This window comes from Podarcis vaucheri, assembly GCF_965113315.1.
Source record: "Podarcis vaucheri genome assembly, chromosome: 7".
NCBI classification, from domain to species: Eukaryota; Metazoa; Chordata; class Lepidosauria; order Squamata; family Lacertidae; genus Podarcis; species Podarcis vaucheri.
In genome coordinates this window covers 87,095,649-87,112,465 of record NC_138765.1, presented here as the reverse complement: position 1 = coordinate 87,112,465, position 16,817 = coordinate 87,095,649, and the positions used below count along the sequence as shown (strand labels likewise).

Genomic DNA, 16,817 nt, shown 5'->3' with positions numbered 1-16,817 from the left:
GGAACGCTCTGTCTCATGAGACCAGGGCCCTGCGGGATCTGATTTCTTTCTGCAGGGCCTGTAAGACAGAGTTGTTCCACTTGACCTTTGGCTTGGAGCCAATTTGATTCCCTCCCCCTTTTTCTTTTTTCTTTCTCCTCCTGTGATGAGGCTGCATTTTAATATTTTAATGTTTCAATATTTTAATGTTGTATTTTAATCTTGTTTTTAAGTTGTATTCATTCAACTTGTTTTTATTATTGCTTGTTAGCCACCCTGAGCCCGGCCTTGGCTGGGGAGGCGGGGTATAAATTATTATTATTATTATTATTATTATTAGGGCAGTGGTTAACTGAATAAACAGTTTTGAGGGCTTTGGGGGGAGTAAGTTCTGCTCCATATGCATCAAACTCAAGTCTTTCGCACCCCTGCCCTGTGATGGAAAGTAAAGGAGGGCCACTAGCAATTATCCAATTAGAAGCTGGAGCTGTCAAGATGTGAAACTGTACCTACTCCTCCCACCTTCCCCTTCTTCTCTGCCAGGTGTTTTCCCTTTATGGAGAGCTTGGAGGAGATTATAGCAATGTACCAAACAGATCCCACCTTAGAAGGCCTTCCAAGACTCCAAAGCCATTAAGTAAGACCACTTTGAATCTCTTAAGAGAGGAGAAGCAGGCAAGCCCACAGGTCTCTAAGGTTCCTTCTAGTAGTAGACGACTTTGGTTTGCTGTGGTGTCTGAACCAGGCTAATAAGCAGTGTGGGATGTCCTTGGGTTTTGGAAGCTATGCAAGTCCCTGTGGGCTGAGTTTTCCAGCATCCATATCCTGAAAGTGATATTGAGTAAGACTTATTCTTGTCCCTCCTGTGCCATACCTAAATGCCACACCACAAAGCCTAATAGGTCTTCTGTTTCTTAGGGTATATGCTGGAACCAGACCCTGACAAGAGACCTGAAATTTACCAGGTCTCCTATTTTGCATTCAAGCTCGCTAAGAGGGAATGTCCGGTCCAGAATGTACAGGTGAGTGATGCCTGATCCCTCTTTGCAAATTACCGTACAAGAATCCGTAAAATAACCCCACAAGTTCTTTAGTCCTCCTCTTCTTCCAGGACTATTTTTGGGCCTGCAAAAGTCATGGAGTAATTTATTGAGAGGTTGCCAGGAAGCAACAAAAGACATCACAAAAGGGAGGGAAACCACAACAATTTAGCTTAGTGTATGGGGAAGTGTGTTTTCTCTGTACAGTATGATTGCATCTTACGTCGGGAGTTCAGTTCCAAGGGTTCTGTGTAGACACAAAAGTCACATATACCCAAAGCCTTGGTATTTCCGTATGGCTAGTGGGTGAGGGGGAGAGAGTGAGTATGCCTCGCACTGCCAAAACCCACACGCCGAGGAGGCCTTGCCCAGCAAACAAGGTGGGACTTTAAAAGCCTTTTTGTGCCATGTCCACTTGGGTTACCTGGCACAAAAGAGCTTTTAAACTCTCTGCCCTGCTTGCTGGGTAGGACCTGGAAGGCTAGGAATGCTCAGGTGAGATCTTGCAAGAACTCTGACAGCCCTGCAAGATCTTGCAAGGGCATCCCAGAACCAGTGTGCTAAGCGGGCCATGCCTGGTAAGCAAGGCAGAGAGCTTAAAGCTCTATCTCTACTGGGGAACCCCATGTGGGCCCGGTGCAAAAAGGGCTTTTATGCTCTCTGCCTTGCTTACCAGGCATGGGCCGCTTAGCACACTGGTTTAAGCTGCACAGTTTTCGCCAGTCCTCCTTCAACCATGTTTGGTTGAAATCATACAAATTAAATGCCTTCTGTACAGCCGAAGCTCACTTTTCTCATGAACTGTAGTGAATTTGTATGGTTCTTTACTTAAGAATACACTGGTGGTAGTAGCAGTTTTTGTCCTTTTGGTGTTACATCGCTACTGCTATTTTATTTTCAGATGTGTTTTGTTTCATATTACAGCCTTATAGTTTCAATATTTTGCATGTTAACACATTGTGACCTGCTCTGGAATGGGCAGCCCTGTAAGGCAGGCTATAAATAAATGCAGTTGACCATCATAAACATTTGCCTGACTACAATTATAGAAATAAATAGACATCATGTAATTTCTATGCTAATATTGCCAGGGTTTCGTATTTTAATTCTGTCTGGCTTGGGATTGTTAAGTGGAAAAGTCCCTGGTGCTGTTTCTCCTCTTTCATCCCAAGGATTTATTAAGTATCTTAATAAATTTTACCTACCCATGAAGTGAAGCCTAGGAGAGCTTTAGGTTTCCCCATTCAGTTTGTCTCTTGCTCTCCATTGCCTCTGACAGCCCTCCGTCATTTTCTGCTCTCTCTGTGGGTTTCCATTTGCAGAACTCTCCGATCCCTGCCAAACTCCCAGAACCAGTGAAAGCGAGTGAAGCTGCTGCTAAAAAGAGCCAGCCAAAAGCCAGGTGAGGGTGCCTGACTCTTCCATGGACCATGGCAAAAGACTGTAAAAGGCTAGCAGTGCTGCTTAAGAGAGTTAAGCATTCTGGAGAGCTGGGGCCATTTCATACTGCTGCGCTGGAACTTGAGGCCAAAAATCAGTCAGTCATAATCACTAATAGGTATATAGCACTTACCGTAATAGGCAAAATCTCTGTACAGTTTACATGAACTTGGTAAGATAATTTTATAAAGGAAAAGGATAATGTATATACAACATTTAGAACCAAAACTTCAAAGAAACACGTCAGTGAAAACAGAAGCCACCTGTAAAACTTTTGGTAAAAATCAATAAATAATAGAACCAAATGAAGGAGACCATTATGTCATATGTGTTTAAACATGTTTTTTAATCATGAAATGCATAGTTAAATAGGCATTTTATCTCAATGAATGCATTTTGAAACATAACTTAATCAGAAGGTTCGTTATGTTCCAATCTGTATGTTCATCCAGGGTGTGTGCATTAAGCCAGTTAAAAATGTGAATGAAATCTTTCTCCATCCTTAATTAGTAGTTCCACTCTCAGAAGTGATTAATGATATTTTGACTACGGGGAAGCTTCTAGAATCTTGGAGTGAAACAAATAAAAGACCACACCTGAGTTCATGTACACCTGCCTCAACGTTAAACGTATTTATTCTTTTCCAAGCTTCATAAAATACAAATTTGAGAAAAGAGTACAGTGTAGAAATACAAATGCTAGAACATCCACATGTTCCATTTATCCAGTGTAAAAAAGAAGAACTAGGCATATATTAACCTGCATTTAAATAACAATTTATTGTTTTGTGTCTGTTTTTGCTCAGTGTGGTGTAGTTAATACATTTTACCTACCCATGAAGTAGTTAGAATGTCTGACTAGGACCTGGGAGACCAGGGTTCAAATTCCCACTTGGCCACGAAGCTCTCTGGGTGGATGACCTTAGAACAGCCACTGCCTCTTAGCCTAACGTACCTCAGAGGGTTGTTGTGGGGATTAAACAAAGAGGAGGAGAACAATGTAAACCACCTTGAGAGTTTTCTTTAACTATTTAAAAATTGATCATTTAAACAAACAAACAAACTTTTCTATATATGAAGTGGAATTGGGGTGATTTCTTCATAGCCCCTGCTTCCTGCTTCCTGTGGACAATCTTGTAACTGTTTTGAGAACTCATGAAAACTCCCCCCCCTTCCAATCTAAAGTTATTAATCTCCTTCATCTTTCTCCCACCTGGCTTGCCCGCTCTAGACCTCCTGTCCATGCCACCCTTTCTCATGTTATTATAGAGACAGAGAAAGCTGTTTTCTATCAGGTCATTGGCTCATCTAGCTCAGTGTTGTCTAAACTGACTGGCAGCAGTTCTCATGGGCTTTAAGGGAGGGAAAATTCCCATCTGTACCTAGAAATACTGCTAGGAATTGATCCAGGGATCTTCTGCATGCAGATCAGATGCTGTACCACTGAGCTACAGTCAGTGTGGTGTAGTGGTTAAGAGCGGTAGTCTCGTAATCTGGTGAACTGGGTTCGCTTCCCCGCTCCTCCACCTGCAGCTGCTGGGTGACCTTGGGCCAGTCACACTTCTCTGAAGTCTCTCAGCCCCACTCACCTCACAGAGTGTTTGTTGTGGGGGAGGAAGGGAAAGGAGAATGTTAGCCGCTTTGAGACTCCTTCGGGTAGTGATAAAGCGGGATATCAAATCCAAACTCTTCTTCTCTTCTTCCTTGCCTATCAAAACCATCCTTGAACTCTAGTGCTTATCACAAAATGCAGCCCTCTGTTTCATTCCTTTCCCTGAGAAGCTGCTTCCTTCTGCCTGCTGCAGGGTTTGTCTCACTTTCTTGAAGTATCTGAGTCAGTGGCTTGTTGTTTTGTTTTCCTCCCCCTGTGGTGCACCTGCTCCTTATTTTAGTTTTGTATTGTCTTTGCCAGGGATGAGGGTACTGGAAGGGGCGGATTGCTTAAGTGTTGCTTGAAAGATGTTCCCCACAGCTATAACTGTAGAATCGTGGTAATGGAAGAGAACCAAAGTGATTTAGAACTGGACCACAGTTCTTTTTATGACTCCGGCATAAACAGTTGCATCTGAGGCTGCCAGCTACTGCCAGGCAAGCTCAGGGCCTTTTGGCCTGCTTGTCTGCAAACCTATTAAAAGTGCAGATGGTGTATTGTTTCCAACATTTCTGCTCACAAATTGAATTTAGCATGTGCCAACCAGCCTTTATTTCATGCTGAGTGGGGCGGCCGTGACGGCTGATGGGAGTGATGCAACAGGCAAGACTTTATTAATTGTGCCAGGTGGATTTTGCAAGCCCGCCTTGCTTTCGGGGTTCTGCCTTAAGAGTACCCAGTGATGGGACCGTCTGATATGTTGCTCCTGAACCTTCTGCCTTGATGGTGTGGTTCTTATTGTGGGCTTTGGATGTCTGCTGAGTAGACAAAACAGTATAGCAGTTTTCTGAAATACTCCTAGTTTCACCTTCCCTTCTCCCAGGCTCTGCTCCTCTTCCTCTTCTGGCCTTGCTCTCCTCTCTACACCCATCAAGCTACTTGCTCTTTCTCTCTGCCCTCCCCACCACCTGCTTCTTTTGCAAAGTAATAATTGAGCCAAGCTACCTCTGTGATTAGTGTGTTTGTGTGTGTGTGTGTGTGTGTGTGTGTGTGTGTGTTTCATTTCTCCATAGTATATAAAAAATATTTACTGCATTTCTGTCCCAAGGAGCTCAAGGGGGTTATACATGGTTCTTCCCCACCTCATTTAACCTCCCCAAGGTGAGGTAGCTTAGGCTGAAAGGCAGCCACTGGCCCAAGGTCACCCCAATTGAACTTGATGGCCAAATGGGGATTGAAACCCTGGTCTCCCAAACCCTAGTCTGACACTCTAACCCAGGGGTCAGTAACCTAAGGCCCATGGTCCACAAGCAGCCTACGGGGGTCATAGAATCATAGAATCCTAGAGTTGGAAGAGACCACAAGGGCCATCGAGTCCAACCCCCTGCCAAGCAGGAAACACCATCAGAGCACTCCTGACATATGGTTGTCAAGCCTCTGCTTAAAGACCTCCAAAGTAGGAGACTCCACCACACTCCTTGGCAGCAAATTCCACTGTCAAACAGCTCTTACTGTCAGGAAGTTCTTCCTAATGTTTAGGTGGAATCTTCTTTCTTGTAGTTTGGATCCATTGCTCCGTGTCCGCTTCTCTGGAGCAGCAGAAAACAACCTTTCTCCCTCCTCTATATGACATCCTTTTATATATTTGAACATGGCTATCATATCACCCCTTAACCGCCTCTTCTCCAGGCTAAACATGCCCAGCTCCCTTAGCCGTTCCTCATAAGGCATCGTTTCCAGGCCTTTGACCATTTTGGTTGCCCTCCTCTGGACACGTTCCAGTTTGTCAGTGTCCTTCTTGAATTGTGGTGCCCAGAACTGGACACAGTACTCCAGGTGAGGTCTGACCAGAGCAGAATACAGTGGCACTATTACTTCCCTTGATCTAGATGCTATACTCCTATTGATGCAGCCCAGAATTGCATTGGCTTTTTTAGCTGCCGTTTAACTGGCCCACAAGCCGCCCCCGAACAGAGCTGCCCACTTGGTGAGTCCCTGCGCGCTGCACTAAGCCGGTGCTGCACTGCACAGGGACTCGCTTCCGTGGCGCTGGAAACCGCGTCTGCGCAGACACAGATGCCAAAAATGGCAGGTGCGATCGGGCCCACGGAAGGGTCTCCACTGGAGTGGACTGGCCCAGGTGAGGTAAACCTTGCCGCCCCCTGCTCTAACCACTACACCACACTGGCTTTCAGCGTTTGCTCTTCTACTGCTACCTGTATCTCCTCTGCACTAGTGCCAACTCGCACTACTTAGCGGCTCCAAGGGCCTAAAAGGCATACCTGGGATTCTGCAGTTAAACTTCTAGGGCTGCAAAACCCCAGTTCCACAGCTGGAACGAATCATGCTGTTTAGGAGAAAATATGGATAGAGTTGCTTAAAATGACATGCTTTGTGTAATTTGTGCCATTGTCGTGCATAACGTGGATCTCGTGGTCGCCTCTTTCTGTGTGTGATTTTTTTCGGGGGGGGGGGAGAGAGGTTGGCTGTTTCAGGGGGCATTTGCCAGCTGGAAGGTTGTGAGGTGGGGGTGCTCCAATGAAAGGGTGGGTCATGGAAAGAGGCTGTTCACTATGCTGTCTTCCTCTAAAATGTTAGTTTTGCGTCCATGTTTCCTTCTTGCAGGCTGACAGATCCTATCCCCACGACTGAAACATCCATCACCCCACGCCAAAGACCCAAAGCTGGGCAGACACAACCAAACCCGGGAATCCTGCCCATCCAGCCTGCCCTGACTCCCAGAAAGAGGCCCACGGCACAGGGTGAGAGGGCGCCCCCACTGCGGGCTACTTCCTAACCTACTTTTAGTTCTCTTCATGGGTAAAGTTGCACCCCTAAATGCCCAGGCAGGCTTCCTTCTGAGTGCTCTGCTGCTCGTGTGGACCAGAGGTTCCCAAACTGTTTTGGGGCCCCACCCCCTTGGTGCCATAGACTCATCCCCAGTGCCCCTTAAAAGGTAAAGGGACCCCTGACCATTAGGTCCAGTCGTGGCCGACTCTGGGGTTGCGGCGCTCATCTCACTTTATTGGCCGAGGGAGCCGGCGTACAGCTTCCGGGTCATGTGGCCAGCCACCCACGTCCCCCAGTGCCCCTTACCCTACCCTATAAAAAGCTTTATTTCAGAATAGTGGCTTGTACAACCCACTAAGGAAGACAATAGCACAATAGAATTCAAAACAGTAATGATTTATTCGGCACATTTATTAAAACCCCGGTTAAAGCTATTTAGCTTAATTAAGTCAACAAAATGGATGAACTTGATCCACTGATGCCAGCTTTTCAAAGTCTCATAGTCATATGCGGTGGCTCAGTTCCAAGGGTTCCACGTATACACAAAAATCCCACATACCCAAACCCTTGGAGCCAGCGGGTCGAGGTAGAAAGAGTCCTCTGTGCTCCCTGAGCCCATGCAGCAAAGCAGGCCTTGCCCAGTAAGCAAGATGGAGAGCTTAAAAGCTCCTTTTGCGCCCAGTAACCTCAAGCATCCCCAGCGTGAAAGTACCTTTTAACCTCTCCCACTTGCTTGGATTTAACATGTGCAATTTCAACCAACCCTCCTTCAACCGCGTATGGATGAAATTGTGCAAGTTAAATGGATGCAAGATGAGATCTTACCATAATTCTCTTGAAGATTAGGTTGCAAACTATTGAAAAACAAAGCATCTGCTTTTCTTCCCCTTTCTTCCATTTGCTGCCTATTGTGCCTTCCTTGCCCTTCTTTTATATTCCAGCCCCTTGATCCATCCTCATTTCATAGAATCACAGAAGTGTATGTAAGGGTCATCTAACCCAACTCCTGCACTGCAAGAATCACAGCTAAATATTTATGCATTTAAGTGTTTAAATAAAAAGTACACAATGGGGGATGGGGGCCAGGAGTAAAGGAAACGGATGCATTCTGACCTCTCCTCTTGCTCTGCAGTTGCTGCTCCAGCGCCTTTGGCCGGGGGTCAGGCCCCCCTACCTACCAGCGTCCCACAGCCGAAAGCCCTGCCTCAGCCGACTCCGCCTCTCCCGCAAGCTCAGCCTAAGCAGCCGCCCCCTGTACAGCCGCCTGCTGCCTCCCAACCGCAAGCCCCTCCAGCTCAGCCCCAGGCCGCCACCCCACAGCACCAGCTGTTCCTAAAGCAGCAGCAGCAACAGCCGCCAGCGCAGCCGCCAGCCACATTTTATCAGCCCCAAGGACCTCAGCAGCAGCCGCAGCCGCAGCAGCCACAGCCTCCCCTGCAAGTTCAACAGGTGAGGCTGTTTGGGGGGTGGCTGGTTTCTTTTTTCTTCACAGGAATTTTAAGGCAGTTGCGACTTGGCAGCAGACAGGAAAGATGCTAGCCTGGCAATTGAAAAAAAGACAAAAGGAAAAACTGATTGATAAAATAGTGGAAGAAGGGAGAACTTTAGATAATCCTGAAGAAGTTAAAAAGTGCTTTATAAAATATTATAATAAGCTATATAAAGCAGGAAATGAGACAGAGGATGAAATAAAAGAGTATTTACGTGGAAAGGATATACCTAAAATTAAGAAAGAAAAGATTCAAGATCTAATCTCCCCAATAATCATGACAGAGCTTCATCAAGCGATAATTAAGATGAAACTGGGAAAATCCCCAGGTCCATATGGTCTTACCGCAATACATTACAAAAAATTAGAGGAACCATTATTATCACCTATGAAGACACTCTTAAATAGAATACTAGAAGACGGGAAGATTCCCAACACCTGGAAACAGGGTCACATAGTAGTATTCCCAAAACAAGGACGAAATAAAGAGTTTATAAACAATTATAGACCAATATCATTACTAAATAATGATTACAAGATCTATGCACAAATATTGGCAATAAGATTAAAGACAGTTTTGCAGGATTGCATAAATAAAGAGCAGGCAGGGTTCTTGCCGGGCAGGAAAATGAGTGATAATATAAGAACAGTGATTGATATGATCGAGTATTTAGACATGAAACCGAGTAAGAAGGTAGCCTTTGTTTTTGTGGACGCGGAAAAGGCGTTTGACAAAGTATCATGGAAATTTCTAAAAATATTACTAGACCAGATGGACATGGGAGACCAAATTACAAGAGGGCTAAAAGCAATTTATGAACAACAAGAAGCAAATATAATAATAAATAATGACACGACTGATTATTTTAAAATACAGAAGGGCACCAGACAAGGGTGCCCACTTTCACCATTATTATTCATTTTGGTTTTGGAAATATTAAATCAAGAAATCAGACTGGATCAAGAAATAAATGGAATATCCCTAGGAGAGAAAATATACAAAATAAGGGCATTTGCAGATGATTTAGTCTTAATGGTGGAAAACCCAAAGGAAAGCATAGCAAAGGCTCTAGAAAAAATGGGAAACTTTGGAAGGGTCTCAGGTTTTGCTTTGAATAAAGAAAAAACGAAACTAATGGTAAAAAACATGGGAGATCAAGAGAAAAAGGAACTGGTAGAAAAATTTGGATTACAAATTGTAAAAAAAGTGAAATATTTAGGAAAACAAATAACAATGAAAAATATAAATTTGTTTGAAGATAATTATAATTTTTTTTGGGAAGAAACAAAAAGAGAAATGGAAACTTGGACAAGATTGAATTTAACACTTTGGGGTAGAATTTCGGCTATTAAAATGAATATTTTACCAAAACTCTTGTTCCTTTTTCAAATGATTCCCATAATAGGTAAAGATGATTGTTTTAAAAAATGGAAAACAGACCTAACAAAGTTTATATGGCAAGGCAAAAAGCCACGGATCAAACATAAATTATTAACCGACATAAAAGAGCGGGGAGGTTTCGGACTCCCAGACCTGAGACTATATTACGATGCAGCATGCTTTAGTTGGATCAGAGACTGGATTAAGTTAAATAATAGTGACATTTTAGACTTGGAGGGATGGAACAACAGATACGGTTGGCATGCCTATCTAATTTACAACAAAGTGGCAGTACATAAAGAATTTCTAAACCACGTAATTAGAAATGCATTATACAAGGTCTGGGTGAGATATAGAAGGTTGTTAGAACCGAAAACCCCATGGTGGGTCTCACCGTTAGAAGTAATATCGGTTAAAAAGAAAAATATGATAGGAAGAATGGCGACATACCAGCAGCTCCTAAAGGAAGAACAGGGCCAATTAAAATTAAGACCATATGAAGAGGTGACCCAATACTGTACTACATGGTTACAATATCACCAAATTGCACAAATATTTAATCAGGATAAAATAATAGGATTTGAAAAAGAGGAATCAAAATTCCAAAAAGTATTATTACAAAACTCAAAAAAGAAAAATCCAAAATGTATAATTTATTATTAGAATGGGAATTAAAGGATGAAGAAGTAAAAGAAGTTATGATTAAATGGGCACGTGATATAGGATATGTGATTCGGCTGGAACAATGGGGTAAATTATGGAAATATGATATTAAGTTCACGGCATGTTACACAATAAGAGAAAATTTTATGAAAATGGTGTACCAATGGTACTTAACTCCGGTAAAATTGGCTCAAATTTACAAAATCAAATATAATGCACTAAGAATACTTAAGTATATAGTACTTTGTGAGCCCTGCATTTGGACCACTTTGATATTGCTTGCTTGCTTGTTTGTTTGTTTGTTTGATTTATTATTTCCAACTCTTCACCCTAAGGTTCCAGGGCAGGTTAAAGCATTAAAACACAATATTAAAAACAGTTTGAAACAACTTAGAACTACAGTGGTGCCTCGCAAGACGAAAAGAATCCGTTCCGTGATTCTCTTCGTCTAGCGGTTTTTTCGTCTTGCGAAGCAAGCCCATTGACGGATTAGCGGATTAGTGCTATTAGCGGCTTTTAGCGGCTTATCGGCTTATCGGATCAGCTGATAAGCGGCTTAGCGGCTTAGAAAAAGGGGGGGAAGGGGAAAAAAACCGCAGGAACTCGCAAGACATTTTCGTCTTGCGAAGCAAGCCCATAGGAGATTCGTTTTGCGAAGCACCTCCAAAACGGAAAACTCTTTCGTCTAGCGAGTTTTCCATCTTGCGAGGCATTCGTCTTGCGGGGCACCACTGTATAAAAATAAGCTGAGTCCTAAAAACATGCACCTCAAGTTGTCTAAAGCCAGGGTAAAGAGGTGGGTCCTCAGCATTCTCCAGAAGCTGTGGAATGGAGGTGCCGGGCGCACCTTTGCAAGGAGGGAGTTCCAGTTTTGGGGCTGCCGCAAAGGAGGTTTTCTCCCCCTGGGCCACAACCACACCAGGCCTCTGAAGTCGGAAGAGCTACCCAGGGGTCCCCCTCTGCCGATCTCAGCACCCGAGAGGTTCTGTAGGAAAGGAGATGGTCTTTCAGGTGTTTGGGGTCTGAGTCGTTCAGGGCTTTAAACACCAATGTGAGCACCTTGAATTAGGTCCGGAAATAAACTGGCAACCAGTGCAGCTGTTTCAAAACGAGTTATATGGGATCCAGGTGGAACTCTAGTCAGAAATCTGGCTGCTGTTGTATTTTTGGACCAACTGAAGTTTCCAAGTCATCTTCAGAGGGAGCCCAACCCAGAGCCTGCTGCAACAACCCAGTATCAAGGGAAGGTGAATTTGGGGAGACACTCTTACTCCATTGCATGTGCTGAAATGCAGACGATTGCAGCTGGTCGTAAGGAAGGGTTCTGAATGCTTGCTTCCTGTGTTGTAGATCCAAGTGGCGCCCCAGGCACCGCAGCCGCCAGTGAAGCCACAGTTTCCAGTGGCGCAGCAAGGGGTGCAACCGCAGCCTGTGCAGAATTACATGCAGCAGCAGCAGCAACTGCTGGCACAACAGGGGCCCGTCCCACAGAAAGCAGCTGCAGGGCAACAGAAGCCGTCGGCTCAGATCCTGCCCCAACCGCAGGTGCAGCAGGTGGCAGCACAGCCAGTCCCTGTGCAGGATCATCCGGTAAGGGTTGGGAGGAACCTTTGGTTGGCTTTGCAGTGTTGCTTGTTTACTTCTTCCAGATCCTCTGCCGCTGGGCCACAGCCCCTCCCCACTTCTCATGTTGGTGGGGAGCAGGGAAGGAGCGAATGTGGCCACGTCCAGAAGACCCTGATTTGATTTCTGTGCCACTTTTCGTTCAAATGAATCTCAAAGCAGCTTACAAACAATAAATAGCAGTAACTTTATAGAACATAATGGAACATCGCAAGTAGAGCATAAATCAAATAGAGTAATTAGCATGCTTAAGAGTGGAGAGAAATTTGCATTAGTGCTGATCCAACTAAGGATATTGTCCCCTTTCCTGTCCATGCTTTTGTGTTTCATACAACAGTGTTCCAGAGATGGGGAATCTGTGGTCTTTCACATGTTGTTGAACTACAATTCCCATCATCCCCTGACTACTGGCTGGGCCCGCTGGGAGCTATAATCCATCAAGAATTGGAGAGCCATAATTATGCAGCTTAAAACTCACCGTGAACAGAGTTGCTGGAACTGAGTTCAAGCAAGTTCCGGCTGAAAAAAGCCCTGATTAATCATTAGATAAAGGATGGAAATTCAACACTTTGCTGCAGAGAAGGGGGGCACAACAAATGTAGTGGGGCAGTGCAGATGAGAGAGAGAGAGAGCGCCGGAATGAAATCCTTGCTCAGACACTGGTAACTGGGCCAGGTCTGACCCAGTGGTTCCTTTTTTTCTTATTTTGCCTGCACATCAAATTTCTGGAGATTCTTAATGAATCCTGAACAGAAAACTGTGATTCATCCTTTCAAAGGTGAACATGGAAAAACTGTCTGGTTTGGCACCAAAGACTGCATGTGGGTGCAATAGTAGTTCTTTTTCCTTTAAAAAACCCCCAAAAAATATTCAAAAGTTACAATACATTTACAATACAATACATTTTTGATCACTATATCCCTTCCACAGACACCTCTATGATTATGGTGGCATTAAAATACCCTGTTCTTCAGTTAAAGAGAAAAAGGAAGACCAAATCGTGTCAAATGTATATTTTTTGGAGATGCCTTTGATTAGCTGCTATGGTATGTGAGGCGTTCTGATAGAGCAGTGCTTCAGATGTTATTAACCTAAGCCTCTATTGGTATTTTAGAAGTTTCCTTCCATTGTTGGGCAATAACTAGTCTAGCTTCTGTGAACAGGAAGAAAAATAATTCTTACGTTTAAGGGTAGAATTTGGGGTCAAATCTAATTATAATAAGGCAAGTGCTGAATTAAAAGGTATAGATTTTTTAGTGATGTTGGAGGTCAGGTTAAAAATTTTCCCCCAAAAGGCATGAGTTATGGTACACTCCCACCAAACATGAATATAGGAACCTCGTTCTCTACAGCCTTTCCAAGATAATGGTGAGCTTAAAGGATTTATCTTTGCAAGGCGTGTGGGGGTCCGATGCCTCTGAAAGATAATTTTAAAGGAAATTTCCTGGAGGCGATCCGAAATTGTTTTTAAAGATGGATTTTGCCATATTGATTCCCATGCCTTTTCTTTTATTGAAATTCATATGTCAGTCTCCCATCTCATTCGAATATCTTCCGCGTTTCCTGCAAAGCTTTCTGATATAATACCGTATATCATTGAGAATGCCCCTTTTGTCTCATGGCTAGGTCTGTTACACAGTGATTCAAAAGGTGTCAGGGGTCTCAAGCCCTCACCCCTTCATTCCAGATACTGTATTTTTTGCACCATAACACTCACTTTTTTCCTCCTAGAAAGTAAGGGGAAATGTCTGTGCGTGTTATGGAGGGAATGCCTATGGGTGGCATGCCTACGGATTTTCCTCCTCTAAAAACTATGTGCGTGTTATGGTTGGGTGCGTGTTATAGAGCGAAAAATACGGTACTTTGCAAAAGTTCAAAAGGACTGTATCTGTTAATACAGATGTAGCCGGGATCGTTTTATGCCTTTCGCCTTTGCCACCAGGCCCTCTTTTAAAATTGCTTTAGCTTTTACAAACACATCTCTAATTCTATAGAAACCATTTGTTTCAAGATCTAGAAGTTGGTTATAATTGTCTGCATGTTTAAATGAGGGGTGATGTAGCAGAGGCATCAGTAGTGAAGTCCTAGGAGCCAATACTAAGTTCCAATTCTGCCACGCCATTAAGTATACTTTTGAAAATGGGTTTACCCACCTTTTCTTGTTCCTTCATGAAGGGCAGAGCGTGTGCTGATAGTCTTGTGTGGCCACTTTCTATCTTTTTATCTTTATCCATGGAATATCTACTTTACCTTTAATGAGAGGTATCAATGATTTAATTTGGAAAGCTGCGTAGTATAGTTCAAGATTGAGTATTCCTAACCCCCCTTTATTCCTATGTCTAAATAAGATTTTTTGACTGAGTCTGGCTCTTTTTCCTAATGAAGTAAAAGAATGTAATTTGTTTTGCCATTTTTTAAGCATAGCAGGAGAGATGTATGTTGGTAAAACCTGAAACAGGAAAGATAATTTTAGTAGAATTGGCATTTTTATAGCTGTGATATGAGCTAGCCAGCTAAGGCTTGTGCACTTCCATTTTGAGAGTTTGTTATTTATCATTTTGAGCAGGGGCTTATAATTTCTTTGATTTAGTTGTTTGAGATCAGCTGTTAAGGTTATCCTGAGGTATTTAAACCCCCCCATGGGTGACCCAGTGGCTCCTTTCTCCTGCTCTGGATTTTTGTCGGGCGAGCAAGTTGGAGAAGAGTTTGCATCTTAATCCCAATGCTTGTTTCAAATGTACTCATGACCAAACATTATAAATCCTCCGTTTGATGACTATAATGTATGCATTCATCCCAAATAAGTGCTTTTTCACTTAATGAGAACCAGGGTTTTCCCTGTAGCGAGTGGAGCAGCTGCCTAAAGTATAAAAGGAGTGGAAATTTGCCAGGGATCCCCCATCACTGCAGAGACTTGAGAATGAAATTTCACATCCGCCTTCTCCTGCTGCACACACACACACACACACACACACTTCATTACTATTCAAGTGTAATCATTCCTCATTGTTTCTTTTTGTTCTGAAATGCAGCTGCTTTGACTGTTGTGGGGGGGGCAGGGTTGTTGTTTAAAAGAAAAGGATGCACAGCATACGAATAAATTGCAGTAAATGCCTTCCAGCTGAAACTGTATTTATACCAGGTTATTCTTGCCACACATTTTTTTCCTGTAATACCCAGATTTATTGGTTTGGGGAGCAGATTTGGAGAGAGCACTCTAGGATTAAGAATTATGGGGGGGGACTCCCCCCCCATTATTCATGTTAACAAAATGGGGCTGGGTGAACATAAAAGGGTTGGTTATTTCTGTCACAAATATATTCACAGCATCATTTCAAACTAATATTTGTTGCGGTATTTGGGGGGGAAGCTGAAATATGATGGAAAAAAATAACCCAAGCCTCCAAAAGGTGTAAAACATCCCATTCTGTTTGCTCCTCTTTATATTATAGCTATACAGTGGTGCCTCGCAAGACGAAAAGAATCCATTCCGCGAGTCTCTTCGTCTTGCGGTTTTTTCGTCTTGTGAAGCAAGCCCATTAGCAGCTTAGCGGATTAGCGCTATTAGCGGCTTAGCGGGCTTAGCAGATCAGCTGATTAGCGGCTTAGCGGATCAGTTGATAAGCGGCTTAGCAGATCAGCTGTTAAGCAGCTTAGCGGATCAGCTGTTAAGCGGCTTAGCGGCTTAGGATCAGCTGATAAGCGGCTTAGCGGCTTGGGAAAAAGGGGGGAGGAAAAGAAAAAAACCCCGCAGGAACTCACAAGACATTTTCGTCTTGCGAAGCAAGCCCATAGGAAATTCGTTTTGCGAAGCACCTCCAAAACGGAAAACCCTTTCGTCTAGCGGGTTTTCCGTCTTGCGAGGCATTCGTCTTGCGGGGCACCACTGTATTTTCAGGATTGCAAGTTCTGTTAAGTCAGTGTGGTGAAGGGAGCAGGCCAGAAAGAGCCAGGCTCAAATCCCTGCTGAGAATATTTATATTGAAAGAGAGCATAGAAAAGGATAAAGCAACAGTAAGAGTCCTTACCACAACCTTGTAAGACAGGTCAGTGTGACATGAATCTGTGAGGCTCTGTCTTGCAGTCATCCCTTGAGCATTTTGGACATTTCTTCAGCCATGACGATTTTTAGAAGCTTTTCGGGGGGGGGGAGCTGAGCTCCTGAGAAATCCAGTTTCTGAGTCTGGCAAGCAAGCCAGTGTTCCAGTGTATGGAACAGAAGGGCTTATGAAGAATATAGAGAACACAAAGATTTGGTGGACTATGAAAGGACTTAAGGAAAGGCAGTGACTGAAGAACAGATGTAAAGGTGAACTAGAAACTAAGAGACGTGTGGTGAATGCGGTGGAAGTCTTTTAGAATATTTTAACTAGGGTTTATATATTGTAATGATTGAAGTACAAATTTGGTATTATTGATTATGAAAAGTGTTTTCTTTCTTTCTTTCTTTCTTTCTTTTCTTTTTTCTTTCGTCTCTTTTCTTTTCTAGTCTGCATGTTGGAAAATATGTAGACAAATGTGTTTGCAGTGTTATGTATTGATTTTTTGCTTCTATTTCTTTTTTCTTTTTATTTTCCTGTAATATTTAATAAAAGATAATTTTTTAAAAAAGGAACAGAAGGGCTGCCAGGAGCTCAAAGTTGTGCCCATGGTTCTCCTTCTCCTCATTTAATCCCCACCACAACCCAGTGGGGTAGGCTAGGCTGCAAGGACACCCAGTGAACTTCATGGTTGGGTGGGAATTTGAACTCTAGTCTCCCAGGTCCTAGTCCAACACACTAACCACTGCACCATGCTGCCTCTTCTGTGAGCGAACTGTTGT

General features: G+C 43.5%; 1 protein-coding gene across 9 annotated transcripts in view; it reads left to right on the top strand.

The window, feature by feature from the left end:
* Window positions 1-16,817, top strand: part of AAK1 (AP2 associated kinase 1) — a 105,848-nt gene that overhangs the window by 47,338 nt on the left and 41,693 nt on the right. For all 9 annotated transcript variants that reach the window (XM_082229810.1, XM_082229811.1, XM_082229812.1 and 6 more), the window contains exons 9-13: window positions 898-1,001; window positions 2,342-2,421; window positions 6,675-6,811; window positions 7,972-8,288; window positions 11,723-11,962. In XM_082229810.1, the coding sequence (XP_082085936.1) occupies window positions 898-1,001; window positions 2,342-2,421; window positions 6,675-6,811; window positions 7,972-8,288; window positions 11,723-11,962 (878 nt within the window). The remainder of the gene's footprint in view (window positions 1-897; window positions 1,002-2,341; window positions 2,422-6,674; window positions 6,812-7,971; window positions 8,289-11,722; window positions 11,963-16,817) is intronic.